This window comes from Neolamprologus multifasciatus, chromosome 9 (genome assembly GCF_963576455.1).
Source record: "Neolamprologus multifasciatus chromosome 9, fNeoMul1.2, whole genome shotgun sequence".
In the NCBI taxonomy this organism is placed as follows: domain Eukaryota; kingdom Metazoa; phylum Chordata; class Actinopteri; order Cichliformes; family Cichlidae; genus Neolamprologus; species Neolamprologus multifasciatus.
The window spans coordinates 14,386,218-14,399,229 of NC_140447.1; the positions used below are offsets into that span (position 1 = coordinate 14,386,218).

General features: G+C 43.8%; 1 protein-coding gene across 1 annotated transcript in view; it reads left to right on the forward strand.

Annotated features, from left to right (window-relative positions):
• The window catches only part of zfhx4 (zinc finger homeobox 4), an 83,617-nt gene that overhangs the window by 65,137 nt on the left and 5,468 nt on the right, over window positions 1-13,012 (forward strand). The window contains 4 exon segments of the mRNA XM_085172018.1: window positions 6,184-6,317; window positions 7,406-7,606; window positions 7,906-8,026; window positions 8,186-13,012. The exon segment at window positions 8,186-13,012 is cut by the window's right edge and continues 585 nt beyond it. Coding sequence (XP_085028144.1) covers window positions 6,184-6,317; window positions 7,406-7,606; window positions 7,906-8,026; window positions 8,186-13,012 — 5,283 coding nt within the window.

Here is a 13,012-nt window from a genome sequence, read left to right on the forward strand (position 1 = left end):
TTGTGGATATTACCAGGCAATGTCCAGGCCCCAGATTATTTTTTAATCAAATCAGTTTGCGTGCTTGTAATTTATAAGCGCCTTGCATTAATCTTTTCTCGTTCTTGTGCCCTCTCCGATGACATATTAATTTTTCATAAGCGCAGGATTAGATGGGGGGCCTGTGTATATGTTTTTCTAATATTGCACTGCATCCCTGCAACCCTTAAATTAGTTTTTTCCCTGCACTCTCCCTTCATTTTTCTTTCTCTCCCATTTTTTTTCCTGGCTCAATCCATCCCTTAATTGTTGTCCAATCTGTGAACCTATCGCAGGCATTACCTTGGGTAGAAAAAAAGAATAGCACGAGATAGAAAGAGGGGGAAAAGGAGAAACAGTTTATTCGTTTGTAAGTATAGTGAAGCAGGGAGGGGCAACAATCTGTAAAAGGCGACTTGGCGTCGCTGTTATTTTGGGCGAGGTATGGAGCACATAATGCCTCTGCTGTGAAGCTGTGGTCAGGATGGCCCCGGCTTTGTTAGATTTGATTTACCCAAATATGAATTCATATGGTTTTCTTATGTATGAGATGGAAATCCATGGCTGGGAATGAATATTACATGGGGCTTCTCTCTCTCTCTTTTTTTCCCGCTCTGTCTTTGCATGGGGTTCTCATTCTTTCTGCCCCCACTAATGTCTTTTCTACTCTTTCACTCTTGCCCCCCGACTCACACACACACACATACACTTCCAAATACACCCTCTATCCATCTGAAGCTCCCTCCCCACCTTCTCTTCCTAGCATGCCATACCTAGCTCCATAATGTGAGGCTCAATGAGCCAGAAGGAGAGCTGAGTGAGGCTGGGGCCTATTAGTTTAGCTAGTCATCTATCTTTCAGCTCTATCTCTGTGACAGGCCTGTCTGACGGACTAGCGGGGGGAACCACCATCCATGCATTTACTGCTGCATATTACCACCAGCGCCATTTAACACCAGAGCACACATGCAAAAAAAAAAAAAAAGGAAAAAAGAAAGAAACCCACGGTGTTCTTAAGCGTGCCTACGTATGCGAGCGTTCTTGAGTGTAGTGAAGCTTATTTAATAAAGCAGAAATGTATTCCCTTTTTTTTTTAATTTTTATGAATAATTTGTTCTAGGAGTCGCCTTGGGGGTAAGGTTTTAGTTTGTCTAGGAAGGCAGATATAATATTGCTAGTGGCGCTTTTTTTGGTGTTTTATTATGCATTTGCTTTAAAGGAGACTTGAGAAAGTCAATTGCCAGAAAATGTAAAGTGGGGATGGTGGTGTTGTGTGTGTGTGTGTGGGGGGGGGAATCCTGGTGTGTTATCAGGCTGTTATTCTGGGGCCTTGTTTTTGTTTTGTCTGTTTATTTTGATTTTTTTTTTATAAGTAGGCAGATTTAACATTTCCTTCATCAGGCCTAAATCTTGAGATCTATGTGTGTGTGTGTGTGTGTGTGTGTCCATATGGTATCTCCAGGGAAGGGATTACAGTGTGACCAAGTGAGCAGTGTATTTGTGCACTTCATCTCCAAGACCAAGAGTCTTTAAACAAAGAGGGGCCGATAGATAGATAGAGAGGGGAGAAGAGGGAAGGAGCGAGAGAGAGGGAGAGAGAGAGAGAGGTGAAAGGGTGGGGGAGGGGCAAGGAACCAGCGAAAAGAGCTGTTTCCCTTTCTTCATTTACATTGTCTTGTTTTAATCCCGTGTCACTTCAGATTAATTATAATCCACGTTACATTTTCCATGCAAATGTCCTCAGTGTGGATTACTTCCAGATAGCTTTATGCTGTTTGTGTAGATGGCACATGTCGCCACCATGGCTCAGGGGCCCACTTCTTATAAATAATCAACTAAACAAAGGCCCCGGCATAGAAATGAGCCTGTCAGGCAGCCTAAGGAAATTACAGATCTCTACCTGCTTCAAATTAGCACAGAAATCACTCATTGTTCCTCCAGTCAGATGTTATGTATTATTGCGTGTGCAATTTTAAATCGTGAAGATACGGGCGAAATGAAACGCATTCACATGCAAACAAGATCTCATGTTAAATAATTCTATATTAGCTTGTTTATATTCTGAATATTTGTGTGTGTGTGTCTGTTTTTTTTTAATGTGCATGCATCTTGCAAATTTCCCCCAACTTGAGAGGATAGCTGTGCTCCTTTTCTGTCTCTCTCTCTTATATGAGATTAAAATATATTAAAGATATTAGCATGTTTAATTACAAGCCTGCAGCATTTCCTTTGTGCATGCACTATGTGTGTTTTCTGTGTAATGACAGCTTGTTGAATGTCTCCGACAATTTGTCAAATGTGACAAGGCCACGCTCATATTTATCTCTCATTAGAACACAAGCTGGAGATGGAAGAGAAGGGAAGGCTAGTCATTAAAAACACACAAACTACAAGACAGCTGCTGTTTAATAGCCTTTCTTTCTTTGACTCTCTCTCCATCTGACTATGTCTCTGCCTCTCACCATTTCAATCTTTTTCCAGCCTCCTTCTCTGTGTACTTCCCTCCGGCAAGATCTGGGCCCTGCTGAGTGCTTCAGTGGGAGTTTGGGGTTCAGAGTGTGTTGCTGTAATGTTATCAGGTGACCGGGGGTCAGCCTAATGTGTAACCTCAGAGCAGTAGGCCAGTAAATCATGCTGGCCAGCCCTCCCTGGCCCGCTTTGGCCAGCTCTCCTTCCTAGATTTACTGCTCCGTAACCTTAGCCAGTCTGCCAGGGCTCAAGACAGCTAAATTGAATACTAAATCCAAGACACCCAGCCCACACTCCCACACCACCGCCCCGCTCTCCGCTCTGTGTTTGCTGGGCTTTTTTGTATTTCGATTAAATGAAATGACAGGAGTGGAATCATCAATGGAATTGATACAGCATGTTAAAAGAAGATAGAGGATGAGGAAAAAACAGGGGAAATGGTTACAACAGGTTTATTTCACTGTCGACTTGATCCTGATGATGCAGCCGACTTTACGTATAGTCAGTCCTGAAGACACGATGATGATTCAGTGACATACTTGGACAGTTTGTGTGAAAAACTCACTTGGTCAGTCTGCTCTGTACAAAATCTCTTATCTTTTTTAAGCAAAAGGGTGGATTCCAAATGGATCCCCAGAAAAAGCAAGAGCTACAATGACATTGCTGGTTCCCCTGCCTTTCGAGGAACTATATGGGACAAAAATACCCCGAGGCCGTGGGCTTCTCTGTCCCTCTCTGTCATTTTTTCTCGTTCTCTCCTCTCCACGTTGTTCTGCCTTTTACCCCATTGCTCCGTGCCTCTCTCCACTGGAGCATCCACTTGCGTCTATAGAAGTGTATGTGTGCGTATGTGGCTACCTAAACATCCCTGACAGTTGCAAATAAAGATGGGTGGTGTGTGTACCGCTCTCTCCCCCTGCAATGCAAAAGGGGTTGAGTGTCATAAATCACCTTTTGATTTATCTAATCAACTCAGGTCCTGCTCCATGCAGACATTTGTCATTGGTGGAAGGGGGTTAGGGGGTTGAAGGGGCAATTTCAGGTTTATTCTACCCCTCCATTTCAATAGGCTGCAGCTGCTGGAACCCACATGTGGAAGAGGGGATGGAGGAGAGCCGGAGAAGGGAGGGGAAAGTACAAGGGGGAGGAAAAGGAAAAAGGACAGTCATTAAGTATGGGGTGCAGACTCAGAGACAAAAGAAAATGAGAGAAGAGTCTTCTGATTCTCCCTTGTTCTCAATCATGTGCTCTCCTGTTATTTCTCTTGATTTACTTAAGTTATCCAAGCACTATTCATTGCAAGAATATGTGGCTTGTTAAGAACAAGGTTTTAGGGATATTTAGATTTTCCTCTCGTGGTTTTATGGATAGTTTTTGGATTGCGGTTGCCATTGTATTTATTTGTCCTACTGGTAATTATATTCTTGGAAGACACTCTACAATTTTGAATGCAATTCTATGCCTCAAAATAGGTTTATTATTCACTGGCAGAGCTTGCTATTGAAAGCTCCTAAGTGGCCATAGAAAGAACTCCTCTCTCATTCAGGGTTAACCAACTGTTTTTCCTTCATATGAGTTTGAGCATAAGCATAAGTGTTGATTAAAGCAGCGGGTCAAAACAGAAGGACAGATCTTCATGTTGCACACACACAGACAAGCATTTACATTCAACATGACAGTAATCAATGGTGATGTGTGCCCCCCCCCCCCCCACACACACACACACATACACCACCCCCACACCCTCCACATTGTAAATGTGTTTGCATGCTCTCGTCCGACAATCGCCTCATCTCCTCTCTCAGGGATGTAATTTAGTTGCAAATTGACTGGAAGACGGAGGCAAAAATTGAAAGTTGAAATTAGAAATGGTTATAATAAATATAGGAGGCGGGGCACGGACTCGGGAAAGGTCAGGTGATATGACGGGCGCTTCCAGCCTGCACCGATCTGACCAATGGAGTGTCAGAGGCCTGATATGAAGCACTAAATACACACGCATATTTGCACATAGACAGACGCGCGCGCGGACACACACACACTAGCCCTGCAGGGGCCATCACAAGCAGTGGAAGACGAGATTACCTCGCTCTTCTGAGCTGCAGAGCAATTCTCGGATGTTCTTGGAAATTCACATTGTGCCCTTGTGTGTGTGTGTGTGTTTTTTTTCTTCACTCTCCCCTTTCTCTCTTTCTTCCTTTCTTCCCTCCCTCCTTCTCTCTTGTCACTTTCCTTGACAGGCCAATATTTCAGGCTCCAGATATAGGGGATTACAAATAAAATAAGTGGAACGCCTACTTAATGCAACAGAATTAAAATGCATGAACGGGCCGGAGGAATTGATATGCGCCCAATACAAACACGAGCCACAGAATAATATGAAATACAAAATGTTTTTTTTAGCCCCCTCTCCATGTATCAGTGCTTTGATTTCCCTTTTTTTCCATTTGTGCATCTAGCGTGAAGCGTTGATTCGCAAGAGTGAGGCTCACATATTGCCTTGAGTGACCAGACGAGGGAGGGAAAGCGGGAGGAGGGGAGGGGTGGGGGGGGTAGCTTAGGGAGAGGAGGAAGAGAGCAAGGAAAAGGGAGGGAAGGAGGGAGGGAGGGAGAGTTGCTGTTGCTGTGTCTTTGTGTTGTGCAGAGTGGGTAAATTGCAGTGGCAGAGTATAGCAGGGCCTGCACGGCCTGTATCTTAGGATGAGGCTAATGAAAGATTTATCAGTGGCTGCAGCATTTACTAAATACAACCAGAGGCTGATCTCTCCACACTGAGCCCTGCTGTTAACATCACACACGCTTACACGCACACATACAAACAGACACACACAAGTAGCGCTGGTACTGTACCACCAGCCGTGACAAAGCCCTGAAAATTTAGCATCTTATACAGACACAGGAGTTGTCGAGGCAGCTGGGGAAATGTATATGAACTAATGAAGTGTATAATATTACCATAACATTTAATGTATGTCGTGCTGTGATAATGAGCCTGCCCGAGTTTTTCCTATTTTACATGTCCTCGGGGCAGTGGCACGTCAGCATATGTGAATGTGAATAATACTCTTCATGCTTGTATCCATGCTAATGTTGTCCTGGTGTCAGACTCTTTTTTTTTTAAAGCCATCACCTATAATACATGTGTTGATGTTATTCAGTTATTTGTAAAGCAGTAATTATTTATGATTGTTTTATGATCCCATACAGCCACAAAATGTCACAATTACATTTTATTGGCCCATTCAAATTGTGCATATTCTGAATGGGAGAGGTGAAAGTGGGGCAGCTCATTGTTACAAAAGATAGCGAACATGACAAACCACACATTTATGTTATGTTCACAAATGATCCAATTCCATTGCGAGGGATGTGAGAATTTTATCATGTATATTTCACATGTTACAGATTAATACATCCATTTCTCATTTAATATGCAGGATATATTAGATGCTCTACTTAATATTCTTCTCCTGTATTCCAAAAACCTTGGGAAAAAACAAGTTTGCCATTAATATTGTTGTATTTCTGTTTAAAAATATATATATATATCATAAATATTTGGAATATTAAAATATACAAATGCAGACATTTAAGCTGGGGATATAAATACTGAATATTTAGTTGATGAAATCCATTCACTTTTAACCTTTTGCGTTCTCTGTCCCCTCTTCTCTTTGTCTCGCCACCACCTGCTAGGAGTGAATGCCGTGTCTAAAGAGGTTACCGGACCGAATGCTATGGTTAAACATTCTCTCCTGCCAGATCGACAAATGGAAAGCCCACCTAAAAGGCCAAAGTCTGCTGAAGGGAAGACCTCAGCTAATGACCAGGTTTGTGAAGTTTTAAAAGGAAACTCCCAGTTGCGTTAGAAATGTCACCTGTGTTGTTCTTATCTGTTCCTCATTTAGTGTTTGCGGATCTGTATACTGTGTTCACCTTGCTAAAGAAAATCCATCTAGGTTATGGTGCTTATCTATGTACCTATTCAAAATGGCTATTTAAATTCCATATACTAGTTGAACTTTGTCATTGGATCTACAGAAAGCTAATAGCCACTGAGGCAGGTTTGTCTTCATAAGCACTAATGAAATCTAACCTTCACTGTCACTGTGGGATGAGCTAATGGAAGATACTTAACTATAAGAAGCAGAAATGTGAAGCCAAGCATTTAGCAATTCCTGGCGCCGGCTTTCATTCAAAGGGTTAAATGCATCCTACTATTCCCCCTCTGACATAGCTTTTCAGCATCAAGCACAATAGGCCGGCCTTTGTGTCCTTAAGTGGAATACCTGCACTAGCCTTAGGACTCCTTGCCTGCTTCTTTTCCCCTTTTTGCATCTCTTTAAATTATATGTGTTTTTAAATTAGATTATGAAGTATTAGCTCGTCTGGTTCTGGTAGGAAGGAAGACTTAGTCATTTCAGAAATGGATTCTATTAAGACAGGTGGTAGGGAGGCAGCTATGCTCAGAGTACTCGCTGTAATGAGGGCAAGGCATAGCTTAGGAGAGTACACACCTTTGTCATCTGCAATCTCCTGATTAGAAATTCTGGCCAATCTTGTTTTCTACTAATAAAATGGCACGACTTAAAAGATTTAAACAAATTACATGAAAGATGGTTGATTTATGTTTTCTAGGTCAAGTTGGGCATGGTAACTGGGGGCCGGGTGGCAGATAGTGAGGATTACCAAAGATTCTTGTTTTGACAGATTTAGTGGAATTTTAAAAAGTAAGGTGTGACCAGTGAGGCGGATGGCTGGCTAATTTAATGGCCGTGCAGTGCAAGAATGATACCCACTAAAGTACATTGAGCGTAATAATTAACTTCTGCTCTTGAATTAAAGGAAAATATTTTCCTTTTCTTTAAAATCATTTCATTATTTCTCCACCTAGTTATTGTGCTGTCTTGTTTTTTAGGTTCAGCAGTGTCCGTACTGCAACTACAGCAGTAAAGATGCCAACCGTATGCAGCTACATGTTATGTCCCAGCATTCCATGCAGCCAGTGATCCGCTGCCCACTGTGCCAGGATGTCCTTAGCAACAAAATCCACCTGCAGCTACATCTCACTCACCTTCACAGCGTGGCACCCGATTGTGTGGAAAAGCTCATTCTGACTGTATGTAGAAGTAATGACTAGAAATACAATTTGTTTGAGTGTGTCTGTTAGACTGTGTGTGTGTGAGAGCAAACTGCACATTCAAAGCAAAAAGAAATTGTGATGTTACTTGTTGTTGCTAAATGTTCTCTCTTGAGATGCTCCCATAATCTTGAATGTTGTTACTGTCCACCGAGAGAAGCAAATTCTTTCCCTGAAATAAGCTTTGATTTCAATACAAGAAACAATTTGGCACGCTTCCTCTGCATTTTCTATATCAGATTATAAATTGGTATAATAACAATCTTTGGTCTTTGCAGGTTGTTGGACCTGAAACAGCAACACCAAATAATATAATGCACCCCCAGACTGAACAAGAGAGAAGTATGTCGTTAATGGATTCCTCTACCTCTCTCACAGATGGGTCAGGAAAGTCTCATGGTGAGAAGAATATGTAGCATACACTGTTTTCTTTTTGTCATTAATTTGTTGCCCAGATGATGGTAAAGGTCCACTGAAGAACTTGAGTGTGTAATTTTCTATATATTTGTCAAAAAATACTGACTGACGAGAACCTTACATTGTATTTTCTATGCGTAGGAAACATTTCAAAGGATGAGCTGGCCAATCAAGACAAGAATGATTTAGACCTGCAGCGTGAGGAACTCAAGCCCCCGAAGGAGGCCTCAGAGGCCCCAGATTGGAAGAGAGCCAGTGGATTAAGACATGATAGCAAATCCCCTGATAATCTGCAGGAGCATCTCAGTGAGCTCCAAAGACTTCAGCAACAGCAACAACAGCTCTCTGTATCAGATCGTCATGTCTACAAATATCGTTGCAACCACTGCAGTTTGGCCTTCAAAACAATGCAGAAGCTTCAAATACATTCTCAGTACCATGCCATCAGAGCAGCCACTATGTGCAGCCTTTGCCAGCGCAGCTTCAGGACATTCCTGGCCCTCAGGAAGCATTTAGAAAATGGGCACCCTGAACTTAGTGAGGCTGAGGTGCAGCAACTCATAGGCAATCTGCCACTGAATGGAGATATCACAGAGAGTGAGGCCAGGGCCTTGGAGGAAGCTCAGGCCTTTGAACATGACTTGGACAAAGATGATGAAATGGACCAGGAAGAAAAGCCCAGTCCCACCGGAAGTGACAGTAGCTCCCTGCTAGATGACATGGGAGCAGAACCAAAACGGACCCTACCATTTAGAAAGGGGCCCAATTTTACAATGGAAAAATTTCTGGACCCTTCTCGACCTTACAAGTGCACAGTATGTAAGGAGTCCTTCACCCAGAAGAACATCCTACTAGTACACTATAACTCAGTTTCCCACCTACATAAATTGAAAAAGGTCCTTCAAGAGGCATCAAGCCCAGTTCCACAAGAGCCAAGCAACAGCATTGACAACAAACCATTTAAATGCAATATTTGCAATGTTGCATATAGCCAAAGTTCAACACTTGAAATTCACATGAGGTCAGTTCTACATCAGACCAAAGCAAGAACAGCCAAAAATGACATGAGCAGCAGCAGCAGCAGCAGTATCTCTGGAACTAGCGGTCCAGTATCTTCAAAAAGTCCAGGCCCAAGCACACAAGGGAATGCAAGCAATTTAGACGCTGCAAGAAGTGGTACACCTTCTTCTAACAAAGAAAACACTGTTGAACCCAAAGAACCTAACAGCAGTAACAACTCAAAACACGCAGCAACTACTGACCATGTTTCAGCACAGGCAAGCAGCCAACAATCAGCACAGTCCTCAGCCCAACTGCAGCTGCAGCTTCAACATGAACTCCAGCAACAGGCTGCTTTCTTCCAGCCTCAGTTCCTCAATCCAGCTTTTCTCCCCCATTTTCCAATGACCCCAGAAGCATTACTGCAGTTTCAACAGCCGCAGTTCCTCTTCCCATTTTACATACCTGGGGCAGAATTCAACCTTAGCCCAGAACTTGCGCTGCACTCAGCTGCAGCTTTTGGAATGCCTGGTCTTACTGGATCATTTCTAGAAGACCTGAAGCAGCAGATGCAACAGCAGCACCAGTTACAGCAGGCTCAAGTCCAGCAACAGGTTCAACAGCAACAGCAGCAGGCTTCTCAATCACAGTCACAAATTCTGCAGCAGAAAAACCAGCAACTGCAGAACCAGAAAGCAAAAATGGAAGCTAGCACAGTCTCAGTTTCAGAAATACAAATGTCTAGAGATGCAGAGGACCACCTGGAAAAACAGGAAAACAGGGCGAAGATGGAAAATGGAGGTGATGCATTGAATGATGTAGGAAAGGACAACAAAGAACCCAAAAAGTCAAAGTTTTCAGAGCCTCTGATTCCCCCTCCACGTATTGTGTCAGGAGCAAGAGGTAATGCAGCAAAAGCGCTATTAGAGAATTTTGGATTCGAGTTGGTGATCCAGTACAATGAAAACAGACAAAAAAACCAAAGGAAAAGCAAAGATGGAGTTGAACAAGTAGAAATGAATACTGATAAGCTTGAGTGTGGGATGTGTGGAAAGCTCTTCTCTAACATGCTTATTCTCAAGAGCCACCAAGAACATGTGCATAGTCACTTTTTCCCATATGTGGAACTTGAAAAGTTTGCCCAGCAGTATAGAGAGGCTTATGACAAACTTTATCCAATAAACCCTTCTTCACCAGAGACACCACCGCCGCCACCACCTCCTCCTCCTCCTCCTCCGCCTCCTCCTCCTGCTCCAACCCCAGTGACAGCTCCTCAGCCTGCTGCCATGTCTGTGGCCAAGCCTCAAACCCCAGTACCTTCACCGGTTCCTGTTTCCCATCAGAGTTCACACCAACCCTCTCACCAGACACAAACTCCCCAGCCACCGCCCCCACCTCAACCACCTACTGCCCCCCCTGCACCACCCCAAGTGCAGCTACCTGTTCCCTTGGATCTGCCCCTTTTCCCGCCTCTAATGATGCAGTCTGTCCAGCACCCAGGGCTACCCCCTCAGCTGGCCCTCCAGCTGCCCACTATGGATTCACTGTCCACGGACCTTACACAACTCTGCCAACAACAGCTGGGTCTTGATCCAAACTTCCTCCGCCACTCTCAATTTAAGAGACCGCGCACCCGCATCACCGATGACCAACTCAAGATTCTTCGCGCAAACTTTGATATTAACAATTCTCCTAATGAAGAGCAAATTCAGGAGATGTCAGAGAAGTCTGGCCTGCCCCAAAAAGTTATAAAGCACTGGTTCCGTAACACCCTTTTCAAAGAAAGGCAGCGGAGTAAAGACTCTCCCTACAACTTTAGTATTCCCCCCATTACAACACTGGAAGACATTCGATTGGAGCCCCAACTAAGTGCACAGGAATACCACAGAGCAGACTCAATGATGAACAAGAGGTCCTCCAGAACCAGATTCACTGATTACCAGTTAAGGGTACTTCAAGATTTCTTTGACACTAATGCCTATCCAAAAGATGATGAGATTGAGCAGCTCTCCACTGTGCTCAACCTGCCATCACGAGTCATTGTGGTGTGGTTCCAGAATGCTCGCCAGAAAGCTCGAAAGAGCTATGAGAACCAGGCAGACTCTAAAGACAGTGAGAAAAAAGAGCTGACTAATGAACGATACATCAGAACCAGCAACATGCAGTACCAATGTAAGAAGTGCAACATTGTGTTCCCACGCATCTTTGATCTTATCACTCACCAGAAAAAGCAGTGTTATAAGGATGAAGATGAGGAAATTAATGACGACAACCAATGCGAGGAGTATTCAGATTCTCCTGAGCAAGGTCCATTTAAGATCACCCAGGGACCTTTAGACATACATAAGCATTCCCAAACAGGAACTCCCAGCAGTTCTGGCTCAAGCTCCCCTGTGATGTCCTCTCCTCGTACTACCATGGGCAAAATTTCCCCCAAGCCAGATTTGACCCCTGAAACTGAAGTTAAACAAAATGAGACTGCCCCTTCACCAGTAATAAAGTCACTACCAGAACCAAGACCATCTAAGGCTTGCACACCGCAGCCACCTCCACAAAAAGCCACCCAGGCACAAATGTCAAGACCCCATTCCCAGCCTCAGGCAGCTGCAGTTCCCTCAAGTCCACTTTCCCTGGCACTGTCTTCACTGACAAATAGCCTTTCCCATCAGATGCTTCAGTACCAGTGTGATCAGTGTAAGATAGCATTCCCCACTCTAGAGTTGTGGCAGGAGCACCAACACATGCATTTCTTGGCTGCTCAGAACCAATTTCTTCACTCACAATTCCTTGAAAGACCCATTGATATGCCCTATATGATATTTGACCCCAACAACCCCCTCATGGCTAGCCAGCTGTTATCTGGAGGTCTCTCCCAAATCCCATCTCAGAGTAGCTCTGGCTTAGCTTCTGCTGCAGGCTCTGGGGCGATGAAGAGGAAACTTGATGACAAAGAAGAAAGTGCCAATGACAAAGATGGCGGTAACAGTAGTGAAGAGCAACACAGAGATAAGCGTTTAAGAACCACCATCACACCAGAACAATTGGAGATTCTTTATGACAAATACCTACTTGACTCTAACCCAACAAGGAAGATGTTGGACCATATTGCACGGGAAGTTGGCTTGAAAAAGAGAGTTGTGCAAGTTTGGTTCCAAAACACCCGCGCTCGAGAGAGAAAGGGGCAGTTTAGGGCTATAGGGCCCTCCCAGTCTCACAAGAAATGCCCCTTTTGCAGAGCATTGTTTAAAGCAAAATCTGCTCTAGATAGCCACATACGATCTAGGCACTGGCATGACGCTAAGCAGGCAGGTTTTAGCTTGCCACCAAGCCCAATGATGAATCAAGACAATGAAAGAGGTGAAAGCCCCAATAAGTATAATTTCTTTGACTACCCACAGCTGCCTACCAAGACTGAGCCAAATGAGTATGAGCTACCCACTGCATCCTCAACCCCAGTCAAACCATCCGAGGCGCAAGTAAAAAACTTCTTAAGCCCTTCATCCTTAAAAGCTGAAAACTGTGATGAAACTGAAGGGCCTAATATTAATTCAGCAGAAGTTTCATCTTATGATCTCAGTAAGATGGACTTTGATGAGACGTCATCAATTAACACAGCCATTAGCGATGCTACAACCGGAGATGAGTATAATAACAATGAGGTTGAAAGCCTTACTGCCAATGGAGGAGACAAGCTAAGTGACAACAAAAGTGGCCTAATGCCAAATTCTGATAGTGGCAATGAAAGGTTCCAATTCAGCATGGTGAGCCCTGCCCTCAGCTTCTCTGGAAAAGACTGTGACTCTTATTATAGCTCCAGAGATGATGAATTTGATGAAAACAATGACAGGAGTGAATCATCAAGCCTAGCTGATCCTAGTTCCCCTAGTCCTTTTGGGGCAGGTAACCCCTTCAGCAAATCTGGGAAAGGCAGCAATGCTGGGGATAGGCCAGGGCACAAACGATTCAGGA